The sequence below is a fragment of the Pistacia vera genome, unplaced genomic scaffold (assembly GCF_008641045.1).
Source record: "Pistacia vera cultivar Batoury unplaced genomic scaffold, PisVer_v2 Contig60, whole genome shotgun sequence".
NCBI lineage: Eukaryota > Viridiplantae > Streptophyta > Magnoliopsida > Sapindales > Anacardiaceae > Pistacia > Pistacia vera.
Window position 1 is genome coordinate 355,240 of NW_022196446.1, and position 19,539 is coordinate 374,778.

General features: G+C 35.2%; 4 protein-coding genes across 4 annotated transcripts; 3 read left to right on the top strand and 1 right to left on the bottom strand.

The window, feature by feature from the left end:
- The first annotated feature begins 12 nt into the window (after positions 1-12).
- On the top strand, positions 13-3,092 carry LOC116110305. Its single transcript, XM_031396523.1, has 8 exons — positions 13-102; positions 212-441; positions 532-642; positions 912-980; positions 1,295-1,426; positions 2,487-2,564; positions 2,665-2,793; positions 2,884-3,092. The coding sequence occupies exons 2-8, from the start codon at positions 235-237 to the stop codon at positions 3,073-3,075; spliced, it is 918 nt and encodes a 305-aa protein (XP_031252383.1). The 5' UTR covers positions 13-102; positions 212-234; the 3' UTR covers positions 3,076-3,092.
- A 2,531-nt stretch (positions 3,093-5,623) lies between these two features.
- LOC116110281 (increased DNA methylation 1-like) lies at positions 5,624-7,320 on the top strand. Its single transcript, XM_031396497.1, has 2 exons — positions 5,624-7,079; positions 7,130-7,320. Exons 1-2 carry the CDS (start codon positions 5,624-5,626, stop codon positions 7,318-7,320), a joined length of 1,647 nt encoding a protein of 548 aa, XP_031252357.1.
- Positions 7,321-10,949: 3,629 nt separating this feature from the next.
- LOC116110282 (increased DNA methylation 1-like) lies at positions 10,950-12,646 on the top strand. Its single transcript, XM_031396498.1, has 2 exons — positions 10,950-12,405; positions 12,456-12,646. Exons 1-2 carry the CDS (start codon positions 10,950-10,952, stop codon positions 12,644-12,646), a joined length of 1,647 nt encoding a protein of 548 aa, XP_031252358.1.
- A 1,159-nt stretch (positions 12,647-13,805) lies between these two features.
- LOC116110324 (probable protein arginine N-methyltransferase 1.2) lies at positions 13,806-17,870 on the bottom strand. Its single transcript, XM_031396555.1, has 9 exons — positions 17,470-17,870; positions 17,322-17,332; positions 16,497-16,652; positions 16,220-16,283; positions 15,989-16,131; positions 15,136-15,223; positions 14,820-14,935; positions 14,522-14,672; positions 13,806-14,231 (listed from the first exon to the last, which is right to left on the bottom strand). Exons 1-9 carry the CDS (start codon positions 17,708-17,710, stop codon positions 14,026-14,028), a joined length of 1,176 nt encoding a protein of 391 aa, XP_031252415.1. The 5' UTR covers positions 17,711-17,870; the 3' UTR covers positions 13,806-14,025.
- Between the last annotated feature and the right edge of the window lie 1,669 nt (positions 17,871-19,539).

Consider the following 19,539-nt stretch of genomic DNA (forward strand, 5'->3'; position numbering starts at 1 on the left):
ACCTTGCACAGATCCAATACGTGTTGTCTTGCTCCCTATTGGTTGGAAAAGTGGATCCATCTGAGGATCATCTACAACAACCAATCAGATCCTGCGAAACACGTAATGAAGCATCATTTTAACATCGATTATGTTAAAAGTAGTCCGTAATCCGTTTAACCGTTTCTATTAATATTTGGTATATAAAGCTTTGTATTCTTCAAATTTTCAGAGATCACTGACTCACTGAGAGAGATGGCGAAGACTCAGGCAGTATTGCTTGTTATAGCAACGATATTGGTGGTGTCATCATGGGTACCCCTCTCCTATTGTGCGAAGAAACCAGTTACAGTGGCCAGAAAAGAAGACATACCCTTCATCAAATGCCAAGTATGTGAAAAGCTGGCATCGCAGTTGTACCACCAAGTACAAAAGAAGCAGGCCCAGATCTCTCCCAAGAAGGTACTTTTATCATATGGGTTTCTGTTTGTCTCTAACGGGTTGATGAATTTTGACCTGGTGAGTTATACTTCTTTTTTGGGGGGGTTTCAGGTTTCAGAGTTTCAAATAATTGAGATTACGGAGAATGTTTGTAATTTGAAGAAGGAGGAAGCTGATTGGATTCTGCGGATTGATATTGTCGAAAAGGGAGATAAGTTGGAGGTAAGAGACTTTGTATTTTGGTTTCTTTTACATTTTAGATTTTGCGTTTTGTTGGATTTCATTGGTTGTATGAAGATATATTTATGTATCAGAGTCAGGGAGAGTTTGATTTCAATAGATGTGTTTTCTTCTTCTTCTTCTTCTTTTTCCTTAAATTATGGTAATAAACGAAGGTGAGTTCTTAATATATTTTTGTGCTAATGATAAATGCATCATTCTCTTTGTTCAACGCATGATCTGCTTACTCATTAAGTTTCATCTACTTTCAGCTGGTTGAGCAGGATGCTGAGGGACAATGCAATTCAGAATGCAAAACAATCGAGAAGGCTTGTCAGGAGGTGAATTTAGTTGCTTATTTGTACAATATTCTTTTGCTGCTAAGTAGTCTGGTTACTTGATCCATAAAGCCTACCTCCTTTTTTTTTTTTTTGAGTGTATTGTGTCCGGGAGTTGGACCATATGTGTTTAACATCATTTATGCATCCAGCTTTTGGATTGAATGGCTACTTAATGTTCCATGCTAAGATTGTGCTAGTACAAGAGTTGTCACTAAAAGTTTTTTTTTTTTTGTTTTAAGCTTTTTTTATTTTGGAGCATCGTTTTTGCAAGTATGAAGTATGTATAATTGGATCAATACTTGGGATTTTTGTAGGTCATGGGTTATTCTGATACCGATGTTGCTGAGTATGTATACACATCCAGGCCTGACATTGAATCATTGGTGAATTTTCTATGTAAAGACCTGACTAAAGCATGCAGCAGAAAGCCACCCCCAGTGCCCAAGGTAAATGCTTTCTGAATCTATCAATTGTGATTACCTCTTTATCTGTAATATATTCATTTCATTTGTTCTTACTCATTGTGATAACATATGGAACAAACTGAGAAGGCTATGTCTTTTCTTCTTGTTCTTTCTCTCCACAAGAATTGACATAGCACATTTTAGCCCTTGCAACAATATTCACATATTCTATCAATGTTCTCCTGGGTATTGTAGTATCTTGGTTTGGATATTAACAGATTTTTGCACCATCAGTATGAACTAAAACACCTTTCTTTGCTGGTGGTACCCTGCCACTTCAGGGTTTATGTTTGAAGCATTGCTTTTGGTTTGTTGATATCTGAATTTGCCGCTCTATTACTTTTTCTTTGCTGTTTCTCCTGGTTAAGCAATCTAGAATCTGGGGAAAGTCTAGATATTGATATGAGAAAGTTGAATATATGCCTTAGCTGGTAGGAAACTTAGTTGAGATCAGACTGTTTCTTCATTACCCAAAAACATTTTATGTGGATCATTTATTGAGACAACTACTCTGGCTTCTCAACTTTTTAAACTGCTTTAGCTTCAAGAACCTTCAACCATTAACCTTACAGTGTCAAGCTGTTTTTGTAAACAGTTCATCAGTCATCCTATAGTTACCTTTTCTTATACGGCATCTTTGATTCTGAAGGTTGTATTTTTTGTTTGTTTTTTGACTTTGAACTGGTGTGAGCAAAATAGTATCGTAGTCTTAATAATTGTCTTTGACTGTTATGAATATCTATTCTTTTTTTTTCTTTTTCCTTTCAGATGATAATGAATTTGATTTTTCTTTAAATATATGAGTCTACTTTTTCTTCATTTAATAGTTATCCGGTTTCTCTTACCTTAAAATAATCAGCTTCTTGTATACTTGCATTATATCAAAAGTATTGAGCCTGAGGTCCCCATATATCTGCATACAAGACTATCAAAATTTCTTGTTGGGCTTGACGATAGATGGCACTGATGAGATGCTTTGTTTATATGTTTGATAAGAGAAGTAGATAATTCAAGTCGCTAAACTGTCATTTTTGTGTATCAGAATAGGATACCAGGTGAACCTTTCGAGCCGAAACCTGCTAAAGAGGCTGAAATGGAAAGGATTATGAAATCCATGGAGGTACACATCCTTCCGATAGTTTTCACTGTATTTATTGGTACGATTTATATTGAATTCTGTTTTTGAGTATTTCTTTTGGGGGGCTGCAAATATGCTTCAGGGTATGCCAGGAGCACCTGGAATGAAAATGTACTCAAGAGAAGAGTTGATGAACATGAAAAATTTTGGTAATGAAGATGCTGATGATGACGAGGATGACGATGACGACAAAGACTTCCCCTCAAATTTGGTACGCACAACTTACTATCATCACAGATTAAAGTTCTTTTTCATGATAAATTTGGTTGTTTCATAACTGATTCAAATTCAACTAAAACAGGGCAAAGTTTTGAGAGGGAAAGAGAGTAAAAAAGTTGACTGGAAAGAAAAGATCAGCAAAGGAATAAAAAACAGTGGTGAGGTATTGAAGAGGCATGCAAACAAATACTCCAACCAGATACGACAGTGGTGGAGAAGAGCCAAAGCAGCTGCACGTTCTCAGAAATCAAAAGGTGGTAAGGCGGAGTTATAGGAAAGCCAAGACTAACTTTTTGGGTGTATGATTATGGTCTCAATTAGAGAAAAGTTTTGACAACGTTGGTAATTTGATGATAATACTATAGAGCTTTTACGAGGTTAGTTTGTGGAACCTGGTTGGGAAAATGTAATTTTGCTTCTCAGTAGCTTTTTCTCATCACGTGTTACTCTGTTTGCCTGAGGGATGGCAAATGCCCCCCGGATTTCGGTACTTGTAGGCATGGTTGTTAGTATCCTACGATACTCGATACGTATCATACGATACGATTCGATATAGGTCACTAACGATACGTATCAGAGAGTGTATCCTAAACTATTCGATACGTTGATATGTATCCTACGATACGATACGTATCCTTAAAAATATCGATATAAATCGATATGATTATATTAATTTGGGCCAAAGGTCCAAAAAAAAATTCGGGTCGAAACCGGGTTACCCAACCCGATTCACTAAAACCTGTCCAAATTTACCTATTTTACATGGAGAAAGTGAAGAGGAATATGTATTGCCCTATTTTACAGATAATAATATATAAGTGGAGATATAGATATTGACATTGATCTGGAATTTTGTGATTAATTTTGATATGTAATACCGTAATTTAAAGTCAATAATACCATAAAATTCTTTTATTAATTTTGGGGATTATATTAATTTTTAGAAAATTTTGATTATTTTATTAATTTTTTTGAAAAAAACGTACTTCGATACGATACGATACACGATACACATTAAAAAAATTAGGTTTTCGATACACGATACGATACACGATGATAACCATGCTGTAGGTAATTGTCTCTATTAGGATGGGGATGGGTTTAGTACTCCCCAACCCAAACCCGTTCAATTCCCCATCACAAAAATAAATATAAAATATTTTTATTATAGAAATATAAAAATTGTAATAAATTAAAATTAGTATATATTTTTTTATTACACATTTTATTGGAATGAAGTCTAATTGATTCTTAAGGAAGAGAAATGGAAAACACACTAGGAAATAAATGATGTTATGGCGTATTAGTCATTATTTTACAATTTAATTTAATTTTTTAAAGAAAAAATTGTTTTCGCTGACTTTTTTTTTTATTTCTTAATTTTTAATATTGTTACAATATTTTATGATTATTTTTATTTGAAACATTAATACTATATAGTATAATAGTAATGGTTTATTTATTTTTAATATGAGTATTTATATATAATAAATTGGGAAATGGAATGGATTTGGCATTTGGGGAAAACACTCCCCGTATGGGGATTCCCCATCCCTGTCCCACTTGATGGATATGCTGTAGTATTTTTAAAGCTCTAAAATTGGTGAATTTAGACCGGATGATTGTCCAATATGTGATTGGTGATGATGTGGAATTGGGATATTTGATTGCATGTGATTGGTGATGATGTGCGATAAGTGGATGAATATGATTTGTTGTTACATTGTTGCTTAATGTAATTGATGTTTGATATTTTTGGTATTAATAACGTTATTGATTGATGTTTGCTTAATGTGTTTAATCACATAAATACAAACATTTTACATTCACATTAAATGTTTTCATTTAGATAGAGAGAAATTTATGTATGTGTTTGATATTAATGTAAAAGGGTAGAGATATTCATGTGAATATAAATGGTTTAATAAGTTCTATTTTTTATATGTTGTATGTATTATCTAGTGCTATTTATGAGGGATTGATACATTGTATACTTCACGTTTAAATAATTTGGGGAGCGAGGTGGGGAATGGAGACCAAAATCCTAAATGGTGCGGGGAATGGAGGAGGTCTCCCAGTCCCCGCACTCGAGCCGTCTCATTGTCTTTGTGTCATACCTAGTTTGCCTAATTTTTTTCTTAAATACAATTTGTACCAAAAAAATAAAATACAATTACAACATTATTAGGGTCAATAATTAAGGGAAAGGGAAGTATATTTCCAATAATTCAGTAGGTATTCATTAATTTAAAATCAATATAGTTAATATTTGAAGTGAATGAATTATATTGTGAAGTGAATCTATAACTTAAATATATATTGATTGGATGAAATCCATTAAATATTGAATGAATTATTTAAACAAACTCTTTCAAAATATTATACTAGATCATTTGTTATCTACGAGAATTCGAATTTCAATAGAATATTTGCTCGGATCAACATTTATTTAGTGAAGTTTTAAAATTAGTGCAACTGGTTAAGTTTGGCAAATATTTAGGTCAAAAACATTAAAAAAGAAAATTAAATATATTTTATTTATAGTAAGTCTCACTTAATCATAATAAAAGACCATTTAAAATTAAATAATAAAAACTATAATTAATATTCTCATCAGGAAGTTACAATTAATAAGAGTGATTACACATGACTAATATTCTTAAAAAATTTTAATTACCTAATTTTAATTACTGATTAAATATAACTAACATTCTTATTTAAAATTTAACCTTTGATAAACTTCAACTACATTACAAATTTAAACTGCGGCAGAAGCCTCTGCAGGTAAAAGCCATTGTTAATTTCTCTAGTAATGTTTTGAGATGAATACGGCTAATCCATCTATTCCGGAAGCTATTCTGTACTGGTATGAACATGGAATTGAGATTAAACGCAGTGGGAAGAATAAAGATACATTAGAGGAAGTAAGAAATTATCTCAAGTCAGCGGGATGGACCTTTTGGTACAAAACAAAGGGATTAAGGGAAGAATTGCGATATACTTCTCCAACCGGAAGAAATTATCTCTCTCTTCGAATGGCCTGCAAAGGTTACATGGAGGAAAGAGGACTAGTTGTGGAAGACATCATAGCTGCAAGAAATAAAAAATTAAATCTTGCGTCTCAATCGCTTGACGGACCACCACCACCATTACACAGTAATGGAAACGACGCCATTGATGGAAAGACTTTGCTTTCAGATTCAAACAAAGTTAATAGCCGAAGTGTTGCTATTTCTTGGTTGATAGACAACAATTTGGTGTTGCCGAAGTCCAAGGCGCATTATTTAGGTGTGAATGGTCCATTGGCAAAAGGGCAGATAGATCGAGATGGGATCAAGTGTGATTGTTGTAATCAGGTGTTTACACTTTCGAAATTTGAAGCTCATGCAGGAAGCAAGAAACATAGACCGGCTGCCAACATTTTCTTGGATGATGGAAAATCTTTATCAGATTGTCAAAGGCAAATGTTCGAGAACAATGAGATCCGACGTTTTGAAAAGAAGCAACACAATGCTATTGAGAACGATAAGTTATGTTTTGAAAAGAAACAACACAAAGCTATGGAGAACGATAAGTTATGTTCGGTATGTCGTTCTGAAGGTGAGCTAATTTTCTGTTCTAATTGTCCTTCCTCATTTCACAAGAGGTGTCTTGGTTTGAAAGATATCGCAAATGGTAATTGGTTTTGTCCCTCCTGTTCTTGTGGGATCTGTAGCAAACGAAAATTTGAAGAAAACACTGGACATTCACATTCAAAGGGTGAAGAAATTATTTGCATTTGTGATCAATGTCAGCATAATTTTCACATGGGTTGCCTAAGGAAGAGCAGAGGAACAGTTAAGTCAAAAAATTCTCAAAATAAATGGTTTTGCAGTGATAGGTGTGAACGTGTTTCTTACCATCTTCATCAGCTTTTAGGGAGATTATTTCCACTGGGTAGAGATGGTTTAACTTGTAGATTGTTAAAACCCGGTTATCAAAATCCTAGTGATTCAGATAAGATGGGGTCTTTGATGGAGAATCAGAAAAAGTTGATTTTAGCTCTTAATGTGATGCATGAATGTTTTGAGCCTATTAAAGAAGCTTCAACAGGGAGAGATCTTTTTGAAGAAGTTATAATGAATCGAGGATCAGACCTGAAACGTCTGAATTTTCGAGGCTTCTATACGATGGTTTCAGAGAGAAACGAAGAAGTAATATCGGTGGCAAATTTCAGAGTTTCTGGAAAAGTGGCCGAGATACCAATTGTGGCTACAAGGCTTCAATATCGGAAAAATGGTATGTGTCGTCTTCTAATGAATGTGCTTGAAGGCTTCTGGTTGCATTAGGAGTGGAGAGGTTAGTGTTACCTGCAATTCCTGATAATCTAAACATGTGGATAAGTAAATTTGAGTTCTCGAAGATGACAGATTCTGAGAAATTACAGTACTTGAATTATGCTTTCCTGGATTTTCAAGATGCCATCATGTGTCAAAAATCGTTAATGAAGACCTCTCCAGTTAAATTCTGGAGTGTTTGATTTCATGGGAGCTCCCATCTATTATATCATTATATAGCTTGAGTTTGAATTTTTGTTGAGAGTATGAATATCTATCGTCTTTTATTTTACAGAATCTAATGAAATATTGTTTCTTTACTTTTTGTCATATATTTTTCTTTCCCAACTCTTATGACAATGTAATCCTATTCCTATGGTGGAGGGAGCTTTGTGAATTAAAACAAAAAGAGTAAACGACATTTTCCCACCAAAGGTTTGGCGAATCTACAGTTCCCACCCCTGGTTTCATAAATTGCAGATTCCCACCTATAAATTAACACCGTTATTTTTTTCTCAAAATAACCCCTATATCTCAAATTTCTCTCAAATAACCCCCAAAATGATCCCACCAAGCCAAGAATCTGGCCTGATTTCGGCACTATTGGACCTCCCCGATACCACCATCAACATCCCCTTATCCTCCTCACCAAAACTCCTAACTTTTTCACCCGATTGTACATCGGCGAGGTGTCGAAATTTGGCTGGAAAGGGGCAAAAAAATGTAAAAACCTAAGGGAGAGGTGGTGGCGATCGGCGGGCAATTGCAGTCGACAATGTTGGGGCTTTTGGTGGGGGGAAGCCGGCGATGCTATTGGTGGTCGTGGGGGTGGTTTTTGGTGTCGGGACTTGCCAGAATTTGAATGAAACACCGATTGACACTAAAAGCGACGACCGGTGATTAGGGGTTTTGATGTGAGGGTTGAGGGGATTATAATGGTAGTGTCAAGAGGGGTCGATTGTGACGAAAACAAGCCGAAATGGCCTGAAATCGCCGGTGGGGTGAATTAGAGAAGTGAAGGGTTATTTTGAAATTTTCATATTTGAAATGACCATTTTACCCTTTTAACTGTTAGATTAAACAGTGATCTGTTAATTTAAGGGTGGGAATCTGTAATTTATAAAACAAAGGGTGGGAACTTGTAGATTCGCCAAATCTTGGGTGAGAAAATGTCGTTTACTTATGCGAGGCAGAAGCCGGAGAAACTACTACAACCTTTAAAATAATAGATCAAATTCTTTTAATCACAAAACATGCATTTAAATCAAGACTTGGTCACTTGGATAGCCTCAGCTATCTTTATTGTATTATTAAGATTTCATAGGCCCGCAGTTAAATTAGAGAAAAGCTTTGATGGCAGGATGATCAGATCATCCTAAGCATTGTTTTAAAACCCAACCTTGGGTGAAACCTAGCAAAGTTGCTGGGTCCCGGGCTGGGTGAAAACTTTTAAAATTCAGCAAATACACCCCTAAAAATTAGGTAAGTCCTTATAAGTTTAAAATTTAGCAAACACACCCCAAATACAAATCGTCCGGCTACTAGTTGGTGGCGACGACACCCCAAATGCAATCTCAATCGTTTCTTGAGCCCATTTCCCTAAAAATCCTCCCAAAATCTAGTCGAAATCAGCATTCCAGGGCAAATCTCATTGACGCCGATGCTGACAATCATCCCCATCACCCAAAAAATACTCCCCTCTTCCTCCCGACCAAAACCCACCTCACCCCACCCTCGTTAGCCTCGCCAATCACCGGCAAAAGCTGATTGTTGCTGAGGCCAGTTTTTTCGATTTTCAATCGATTCACACATCGGAAATCAACTTTATCCCCATCATTGGACACACCAACACTTACTCTTCAAAAGCCCCAACATACCAATCTTCAATTGTTCGCCAATCATCATTCCAAATTCTCGGGTTTTGGAAATAGGAAAAATATCAATGTTTTAAAAGCCGGACAGGACTGGCTAGTCCAACTGGTTGGACCGTGAACCTGTCACGTGTCCGGTTCGAGTAAGCATAAAACCCGCCATTGCGCAATAAACCGTTTTAACCTGTCATTGGACCGCGTGAACAGTGTTGGACAGCCTATAAAAACCGGCCCAATCTGAAAAATGAAAAATTTCTCACTTTCTCCCTTTGTGTTGCGTAGTTTCTTCTTCCTCAGTTCCTTTACGCGCAAAAAAATCTGAAAAAAAATTTGAATGAAATCGTGAAAATCTGAAAAATATAACAAATCAAAACTCAATCTTGCTAAAATCGAAACCATCCATTGCTGAAATCACAACCATTCGTTGTTGAAATCGATCGCAACTCCAGTCTCTAAAATCGCGATGACGTGTTCCTCCCTCGCCGGAAATCGACGACGCGTTCCTCCCTCGTCGGAAATCGACGCATGAATGTCTTGACAATCCAATTTGATTCAAGGTGAGTTGTAATCTTCGGGACCTTTGCTGTGAAATCTGAAATGTGTGCTTTCTCTTTGTCCTTTTTTAATAGAGAGTAAGTTTGACTGTTTGAGCTACAATTTATTAACAAAATTTGCACCCCATTATCCGGGCAGTTCTGGATATTTTATTGTACAATTTTTAAGCTACCGTTTGTTTGGTGCTGTTGCTGTTTGGGTGGAAGTGATGTATGAGAAGTATATATTACAATCTTAGTACTTTCAGATTACCCTTTCTGAATGATGTGTTGTAGATAGTGGATTGTGTGTGAAATTTGAAACATGTGGAGAAGTAAATTTGAGTTCTCGAAGATGACAGATTTGAGAAATTACAGTACTTGAATTATGCTTTCCTGGATTTTCAAGATGCCATCATGTGTCAAAAATCGTTAATGAAGACCTCTCCAGTTAAATTCTGGAGTGTTTGATTTCATGGGAGCTCCCATCTATAAAGGGTAGAGATATTCATGTGAATATAAATGGTTTAATAAGTTCTATTTTTTATATGTTGTATGTATTATCTAGTGCTATTTATGAGGGATTGATACATTGTATACTTCACGTTTAAATAATTTGGGGAGCGAGGTGGGGAATGGAGACCAAAATCCTAAATGGTGCGGGGAATGGAGGAGGTCTCCCAGTCCCCGCACTCGAGCCGTCTCATTGTCTTTGTGTCATACCTAGTTTGCCTAATTTTTTTCTTAAATACAATTTGTACCAAAAAAATAAAATACAATTACAACATTATTAGGGTCAATAATTAAGGGAAAGGGAAGTATATTTCCAATAATTCAGTAGGTATTCATTAATTTAAAATCAATATAGTTAATATTTGAAGTGAATGAATTATATTGTGAAGTGAATCTATAACTTAAATATATATTGATTGGATGAAATCCATTAAATATTGAATGAATTATTTAAACAAACTCTTTCAAAATATTATACTAGATCATTTGTTATCTACGAGAATTCGAATTTCAATAGAATATTTGCTCGGATCAACATTTATTTAGTGAAGTTTTAAAATTAGTGCAACTGGTTAAGTTTGGCAAATATTTAGGTCAAAAACATTAAAAAAGAAAATTAAATATATTTTATTTATAGTAAGTCTCACTTAATCATAATAAAAGACCATTTAAAATTAAATAATAAAAACTATAATTAATATTCTCATCAGGAAGTTACAATTAATAAGAGTGATTACACATGACTAATATTCTTAAAAAATTTTAATTACCTAATTTTAATTACTGATTAAATATAACTAACATTCTTATTTAAAATTTAACCTTTGATAAACTTCAACTACATTACAAATTTAAACTGCGGCAGAAGCCTCTGCAGGTAAAAGCCATTGTTAATTTCTCTAGTAATGTTTTGAGATGAATACGGCTAATCCATCTATTCCGGAAGCTATTCTGTACTGGTATGAACATGGAATTGAGATTAAACGCAGTGGGAAGAATAAAGATACATTAGAGGAAGTAAGAAATTATCTCAAGTCAGCGGGATGGACCTTTTGGTACAAAACAAAGGGATTAAGGGAAGAATTGCGATATACTTCTCCAACCGGAAGAAATTATCTCTCTCTTCGAATGGCCTGCAAAGGTTACATGGAGGAAAGAGGACTAGTTGTGGAAGACATCATAGCTGCAAGAAATAAAAAATTAAATCTTGCGTCTCAATCGCTTGACGGACCACCACCACCATTACACAGTAATGGAAACGACGCCATTGATGGAAAGACTTTGCTTTCAGATTCAAACAAAGTTAATAGCCGAAGTGTTGCTATTTCTTGGTTGATAGACAACAATTTGGTGTTGCCGAAGTCCAAGGCGCATTATTTAGGTGTGAATGGTCCATTGGCAAAAGGGCAGATAGATCGAGATGGGATCAAGTGTGATTGTTGTAATCAGGTGTTTACACTTTCGAAATTTGAAGCTCATGCAGGAAGCAAGAAACATAGACCGGCTGCCAACATTTTCTTGGATGATGGAAAATCTTTATCAGATTGTCAAAGGCAAATGTTCGAGAACAATGAGATCCGACGTTTTGAAAAGAAGCAACACAATGCTATTGAGAACGATAAGTTATGTTTTGAAAAGAAACAACACAAAGCTATGGAGAACGATAAGTTATGTTCGGTATGTCGTTCTGAAGGTGAGCTAATTTTCTGTTCTAATTGTCCTTCCTCATTTCACAAGAGGTGTCTTGGTTTGAAAGATATCGCAAATGGTAATTGGTTTTGTCCCTCCTGTTCTTGTGGGATCTGTAGCAAACGAAAATTTGAAGAAAACACTGGACATTCACATTCAAAGGGTGAAAAAATTATTTGCATTTGTGATCAATGTCAGCATAATTTTCACATGGGTTGCCTAAGGAAGAGCAGAGGAACAGTTAAGTCCAAAAATTCTCAAAATAAATGGTTTTGCAGTGATAGGTGTGAACGTGTTTCTTACCATCTTCATCAGCTTTTAGGGAGATTATTTCCACTGGGAAGAGATGGTTTAACTTGTAGAATGTTAAAACCCGGTTATCAAAATCCTAGTGATTCAGATAAGATGGGGTCTTTGATGGAGAATCAGCAAAAGTTGATTGTAGCTCTTAATGTGATGCATGAATGTTTTGAGCCTATTAAAGAAGCTTCAACAGGGAGAGATCTTTTTGAAGAAGTTATAATGAATCGAGGATCAGACCTGAAACGTCTGAATTTTCGAGGCTTCTATACGATGGTTTCAGAGAGAAACGAAGAAGTAATATCGGTGGCAAATTTCAGAGTTTCTGGAAAAGTGGCCGAGATACCAATTGTGGCTACAAGGCTTCAATATCGGAAAAATGGTATGTGTCGTCTTCTAATGAATGTGCTTGAAGGCTTCTGGTTGCATTAGGAGTGGAGAGGTTAGTGTTACCTGCAATTCCTGATAATCTAAACATGTGGATAGGTAAATTTGAGTTCTCGAAGATGACAGATTCTGGGAAATTACAGTACTTGAATTATGCTTTCCTGGATTTTCAAGATGCCATCATGTGTCAAAAATGGTTAATGAAGACCTCTCCGGTTAAATTCTTGAGTGTTTGATTTCATGGGAGCTCCCATCTATTATATCATTATATAGCTTGAGTTCCAATTTTTGTTGAGAGTATGAATATCTATCGTCTTTTATTTTACAGAATCTAATGAAATATTTTTTCTCTACTTTTCGTCATATATTTTTCTTTCCCAACTCTTATGACAATGTAATCCTATGGTGGAGGGAGCTTTGTGAATTAAAACAAAAATCCCAATAATATGCGAGGCAGAAGCATCACTGGAGAAACTACTACAACCTTTAAAATAATAGATCAAATTCTTTTAATCACAAAACATGCATTTACATCAAGACTTGGATAGCCTTAGCTATCTTTACTGTATTATTATGATTTCACAGGCCCGCAGTTAATTAGAGAAAAGCTTTGACGGCAGGATGATCAGATCATCCTAATCAATGTTTTAAAACCCAACCCGAGTGAAACCCGGCAAAGTTGCTGGACCCCGGGACCGGGTGACAATTTTTAAAATTTAGCAAATACATCCTTAAAAATTGTTAAGTCCCTATACGTTTAAAATTTAGCAAACACACCCAAAATACAAATCGACCGGCGACTAATTGGCGGCGACGACACCCCAAATGCAACCTCAATCGTCCATTGAGCCCATTTCCCTAAAAATCTACCCAAGATCTAGTCGAAATCAACATTCCAGGCCAAATCTCATCGACAACCTTCCCCATCACCCCAAAAATACTCCCCTCTTCCTTCCGAACAAAACCCACCACACCCCACCCCCGTTAGTCTCGCCAATCGTCGACAAAAGCCGACTGTTGCCGAAGCCAGTTTTTTCGATTTTCGATCGATTCACTCATCGGAAATCAACTTTATCCCCATCAACCATCATTGGACGCACCAACACTTACTCTTCAAAAACCCCAACCTCCCAACCTTCAATTGTTCGCCGATCATCATTCCAAATTCTCGGGTTTGAGAATAGGAAAAATATAAACCCAGGCTGAGTTGGGTTTTAAAACAGTGATCCTAACGCTAAGATACAATCTAAATTGAGGTCGCCAAATAAGAAAAACCGAATAATGTAATTGATAATACAAGTTAATTAATAACCCACAAACAAATATTTATATTAATATATTTGAATTGATATTAAAGAATGTAATGATAAATGGATATAAAATACAACATCAAAATAAATATAAAAATGGTCAAACAAGCACAGCAAGGCTAGATTAAAAAGGCAAGTGAAGATATCAAAATTTGAAGCATTACATGTTATCAGCTGTTAAAAAGAATAAATAAGAAATACAGAATAAGTTACACTGATAAAAACCAACCAAGCTATTTGCCTATTTATCAGCGCCATAAGAATTACACTTGATAGCTTTGCTTTCTTAAATAGTGATTAACCAATCAGCGCATCTTGTAATTTTGAATCCTGGAGACTGAACAACGCCTACCATTCAACGAATATTTCAGCATTATATCAATATCTCGAGGATTCTTCTTGTTTGGTGCCACAGTCATGCTCCCAGTTATCTCCTCCCCTTCACATATTGTTAGCACGTCTTCTAAATATAGAACTGTTTGCTTCCAATGAGTAGCTCGTGATTTCGGCCCTGCATTATATTTCAATTTGTCAGAAACACTGTTGTAGCCCTGCCGAAGTTAACCTGGGCCAACTGGGTTTACGAAAACAACCACTATCAACAGAAATTCAATTGATTTTTGCCTTTAAAGTGATCCAGAAGTTGAAATGGCAAATAGCAAAGCTAACTGTCATCAATTTCACTGGCACAAGCATGGCCAAGAATATAAGAAAGGCTCAGCTTGACTTCTCATTTTGACTCATTGACCTTTATCAAGACAATATATAGGTGAACATATAGTAAAGAACATAGAGATTAACCTGTAGAGAAGCCCATCAGCTTATGACACTTGGTAAAAGACACATCAAAATGAGCTACAAGAGCATGGATGTAATCATTTCGTTGTGCCACAAGCTTAAAAGGAGCTGTAAAGGAAGCATCACCAGGAGTCATCTTAGAGATATCCATTATCTGTTGGAAAAAGAATTCACTTGTATAAGCCATAAGTAAATTGACAGCTAGGAAAGTTGGCTAAAAAAGACAGAGAAAAGAAGAGCTATATAGATCATATGAGAAAAAATATATATATATAAGTAGTTTTATGTTTATCACCATTACCTTAAGTAGCTGGCAGTTGGTAACAATTTGATTCTGATCGACTGTGTCAACAAGAGGTTCCATCATGGCTTGCTTCTTGATGCAGCTCATGTCAAAGCCATAAACATTATTCCAAACTGGTCTAGCAAGAAAATGACGGAAGGGAAAACATTTACGTAAGAACAAAAAAAAATTAGCTTGCATCAAAACAATGTATAATGATAAACACACTTCAAGAGCAGTTGAAACCTCAACCACACAATTGATACAAGTCAATGGGATCACATATGATCTTTGATTATCATTTCGTATTAACAGAATAGGTGAACAGGCTCACATTCAATCTTGTCGTCTTTGTACTCTGCATCCTCAATGGCTGTCAAAAAGAGAGAAGCTTTATCTGGTAGTACAACTCCATCATCAACCTGCAATCAACAAAAGCATAAGTATGAAATTGCCAAAGCTTGGTTGGGTAAGAACAAAACAATGCATTCCATAAATAAACCCGTTAAAAATACAACAAAGTCCACTAGTAGCAATAACAAAAGATAACTTGAGAGGAAGTAAGAATAAAGATATAGACTGTTGCTGGATCATGAGCCTCAGCATTAAAGTCCACAAACAACAAACTATAACTTGTCAAAGACGATGCAAGCATTGCAAAGACCAAAAACTCTTAGCCTTATAAAGGTTCCATAGATATAAAATAGCAAACTAAGGCTACATCTCGAGCTGAATATAACCCAGCTCAGTAAATGAATCCAATCCATCTAGGCAATGCAAAAATCATGCAAGTTGTAAGTCTAACTTTGTTCATAAATAAAAAACATCCTCTTCCAGATGAGTGACAGCCAGTCCTTGCTTTACAGGTCAAGTGACACAATTGATTTTGATAAAATCAGATTAAGTTTTCAATTAATAAATTGATGTTTACCACCTAAGATCTTAATATTAGCTCAGTCGCAGAGCTAAAGATCTGTGAACTTTAGAGTTCAAAGAGACTTTGATTACGTGGCTTGCATCCCCATAATAGCAACATGACTAAAGGACTTAGAGGCATACAATGAAATATTTTCATTATCCATGCACGAAGAAGATTAACCATGAGATTTTGGGTGGTCACTGCTCTACTTCAGTAGACCTAAAAATTTAAGTACATATAAGCAATGAGAGAGGCAAGTGCAACTTACAAGCCATTTATCACGGGCATATAAGACTGTATTTAGCATATTCTCAAACACCAGAAAATACCCCATCCACTCTGAAATAATTATATCCACTTTAGCAACTGGAAGCTCAATTTCCTCAATCTTTCCTTTCAAAACCGTTATAACTGTAACAAATCAAATTATAGTTAAGTAACCAGAAGGCTAAATTAACAAAGCCAAAAAAGAGAACATATGAAGGTAAAATAAAATCACCATCAGAAAATCCATTTGCTTCAACAATCTGTTTTGCCGTGTCGGCCATTTGGGAGCACTCGACCTGGAAATTTAAAAGTAACAACAATAATTAGCAAGCATAAAGAAACTCCTGACAATCTAGAGAAAATGCTAGATACTGTAAGCTATATATTGGCGTGAAAGATCTTAATAAAAAATAATATCAAAAGGAAAGCAAAGGAACTAGAGATTCTAGTTACAATAAGTAATAAACTGGTTGAGAAAGATATTAACAAAAGGAATGGAAAATACATACAGCATAAACATGGGCTGCCCCTGCTTTTGCACAAAACAAGGACAAGATTCCAGTCCCAGCTCCAACATCAAGAACTACTTTGTCCTTGAATAGAAACTTATTCTGATAAATAACATTTTGATATGTTTTAGTTCTCACAACATCCTTTAGCATTTCCTGCAATTTAAGAACAGTCAGAGAAATATCTAGTTAATATTTTAAGAAAAGATGAAATCAACTTTACTTCCACGAGGAAGTCAAACAAGCTAAGATTTGTATAAGACTTTATATCTTGACAACTTGTAAAAAATTACTAAACATAGGAAGACTAAAGTGAAGCGAACCTTGGCAGATAAGTATACAAGACTCAGACACACGAAGATGGAACCACACATATCACTCTAGTAAAATGTCAAATAGTCTAGCATGAATTCCAAAGACATATAAATAAGTAAATTTTCCAAAACACCAATAAATATACAGCAAGAAGATAATACTTAAGAGCACTAATACAGAAGTGGTTTCTGTGAGCTAAACAAAGCCACTAAAGCTAATTGATGTCTGATTTGTAGAATGGAGCTCACAACAGCTTTTTACATTGGAATTAAGGCCAATTGACATAAGCACATTGCACAAATGAAAAATAATAGAAGCTACCACCAGAAGCTTCTAATACAGAATAACAAATATAAACTGCCAACAAAATACAGCACATATAATCCGAGTCTTAAAACCATACTAAGTACAACGAAAAGATTCAAAACTGAACTGCTACAAACATATTAACAATCAAATGTTTCAAAACCAAACTTGACAGAGTTTAGCGTCCAAGTTCAGCACACTTACTTCATGAATACCTGCAAACACAAAAAATGAACAAAGCCAAGATTAGCTTGTGCAAGACAACGCTCACCAAAAAGCATAACTAATAATTAAAAAAAACTTAATAACAAAAATTTTCCAATTTTTTTCCCAAGTTATAAGAGAAAGATACCAAAGTGAGAATAAGAATCGAAATAGTAATCGGCACTGGTTTTATCATCTTCGCCGTCGACCAACGACACGCCAGCGTCACACATGGCCTCATCTTCGATGGCTATATCAGCCACAGAAACGGATTCTTCGAGATTGGAGCTCACAGTGGTCTCGACTTCTTCGTCTTCGAAGTGAACACTGGTGTTCTGCTGCTTCATTGAGTTCTGGTTGTCATTGTTCTTAACCTTGCGACGACCCATTGATTAGGGTTTTGGAGAAGAAGAGTGGAGACCTTTTATTAGGGTTTTACTGGGTGGCTTTTGATTTTAGCAGCTGAGCTTCTTGACGTGTGAATGTTTTGCCTTAAATAGTGGTGGGAGATTCTTAGAGTGAATCACACGATGCTCTCCATGGGTTATTTCCCTTGCATACTAAGGTTTGGACTTTGGAGTATATCACACTTATCTCTACAGTAATGCTAGGGATACCAAATTTGTGCACCGATATTTTTTATCGAACGATGTGGCATCCACTAAGACGTGGCCATATTGGATAGAAAATAATGATTTCGTGAATGGACGATCGTCCATCTTATACGGATGATCGTCTATATGTTATGGACGACTGTTCATCACAAATGGATGATTGTCCATGACAATATCAATAAACTCTCGTTCATATAATATGGACGGGTGTCCATATAAGATGAACATCTATCTAGAAAAGTTTAAAAACAAATAATGGACGGATGTCTATATACAATGAATGGCCATCCATATCCAAATTCTAGTTTAATAAAAAAATTTCTTCAAAATTTTCAATTAGAATGTTTAAAAATTTAGGGCTCCCAAACAAGTTTTAAAAAACAAAAGCCTTCTATCGCTGTTCTTCGTCTCCATTGCCACTATTCTTTGTCTTCTTTGTCTCCATATGTTTCTGTTCTTCGTTTTCATCGTTGCTATCCTGAACTCTGGCACTACATTATCAGTATTTTTTATCTAGTTCTTCATTTCTCTCTTTGCTTTGCATTTTTTTTTTTTATAAATGAAAAAAAAAATTGTAAAATGAAAAAAAAAAACATTTATTTGAGTATGGACACCAGTCCATCTCATTTGGACGACCGTCCTCATTAGATTGATTGGCATCCATACTTGTACTTTAGAAATCAAAGTTTTTTTTTTTTCCCTTTATTTCATCTAAAAATTTTGTGCATTAAAAATGAATATTTCATCTAAAAATTTTGACGCTTATTTGTAGAAGCGTCTTAGACAGGCTATAGGTTTTTATAAATGAAAAAAAAAAATTTGTAAAATTAAAAAAAAAAATTATTTGAGTATAAATTATATGGACGACTATCCATTTAATGTGGACGGGACGGGTAGACGGCTATCCATAGTAAAGAGACTCCCGTTCATATATTATGGACGAGAGTCCATTGATATATTTTGGAATCTCGTCCATTTGTGATGAACGGTCGTCTATAAGATATGGACGAACGTCCATAATTGTTGGACGATAGTTCATTCACTGAATATCTGTGTTGTGTCTTACATAGCCACGTCTGAGTCAGATGTCACATAGATCGGTGCAAAAATTTGATACCAATATTCAGTGTCCGTAGCATTTTTGCTTATTAGTCTCTAATATTAGTATATTACGAGTATCTGAGATAATAAATTTTACTTCAAACCGAAAGTGTAAATGACAAAGGGGCCCCCATTCTCTCCAAATTAGGTTAGAATTCATCCCGGACTTGGCACGGTGTCGTTTTGTTCCTTTTAATGGAAAGCTCCAACGTAATATAAGTTAAGCCACGTGAAGTATTTTGCCGTCTAGTGTCATGCTATACATTAAAATCAATTTCGATAATTTTGAAATTTGTAAAAATTTAAGGCCACGTAGTTATACAGAAATTATTAAGGATTTCCATGATATTAGAATATACAAAAAAATATGATGAGACAGATATCAAAATGGGCATTACCCATTTGGGTAATTACCTCACACTTTTTCAAAACTATATCCATATGGTTCTAACATATTACCATTATTTTAAAACTCGGATCGAAGAACAATCCGTTTTATTATC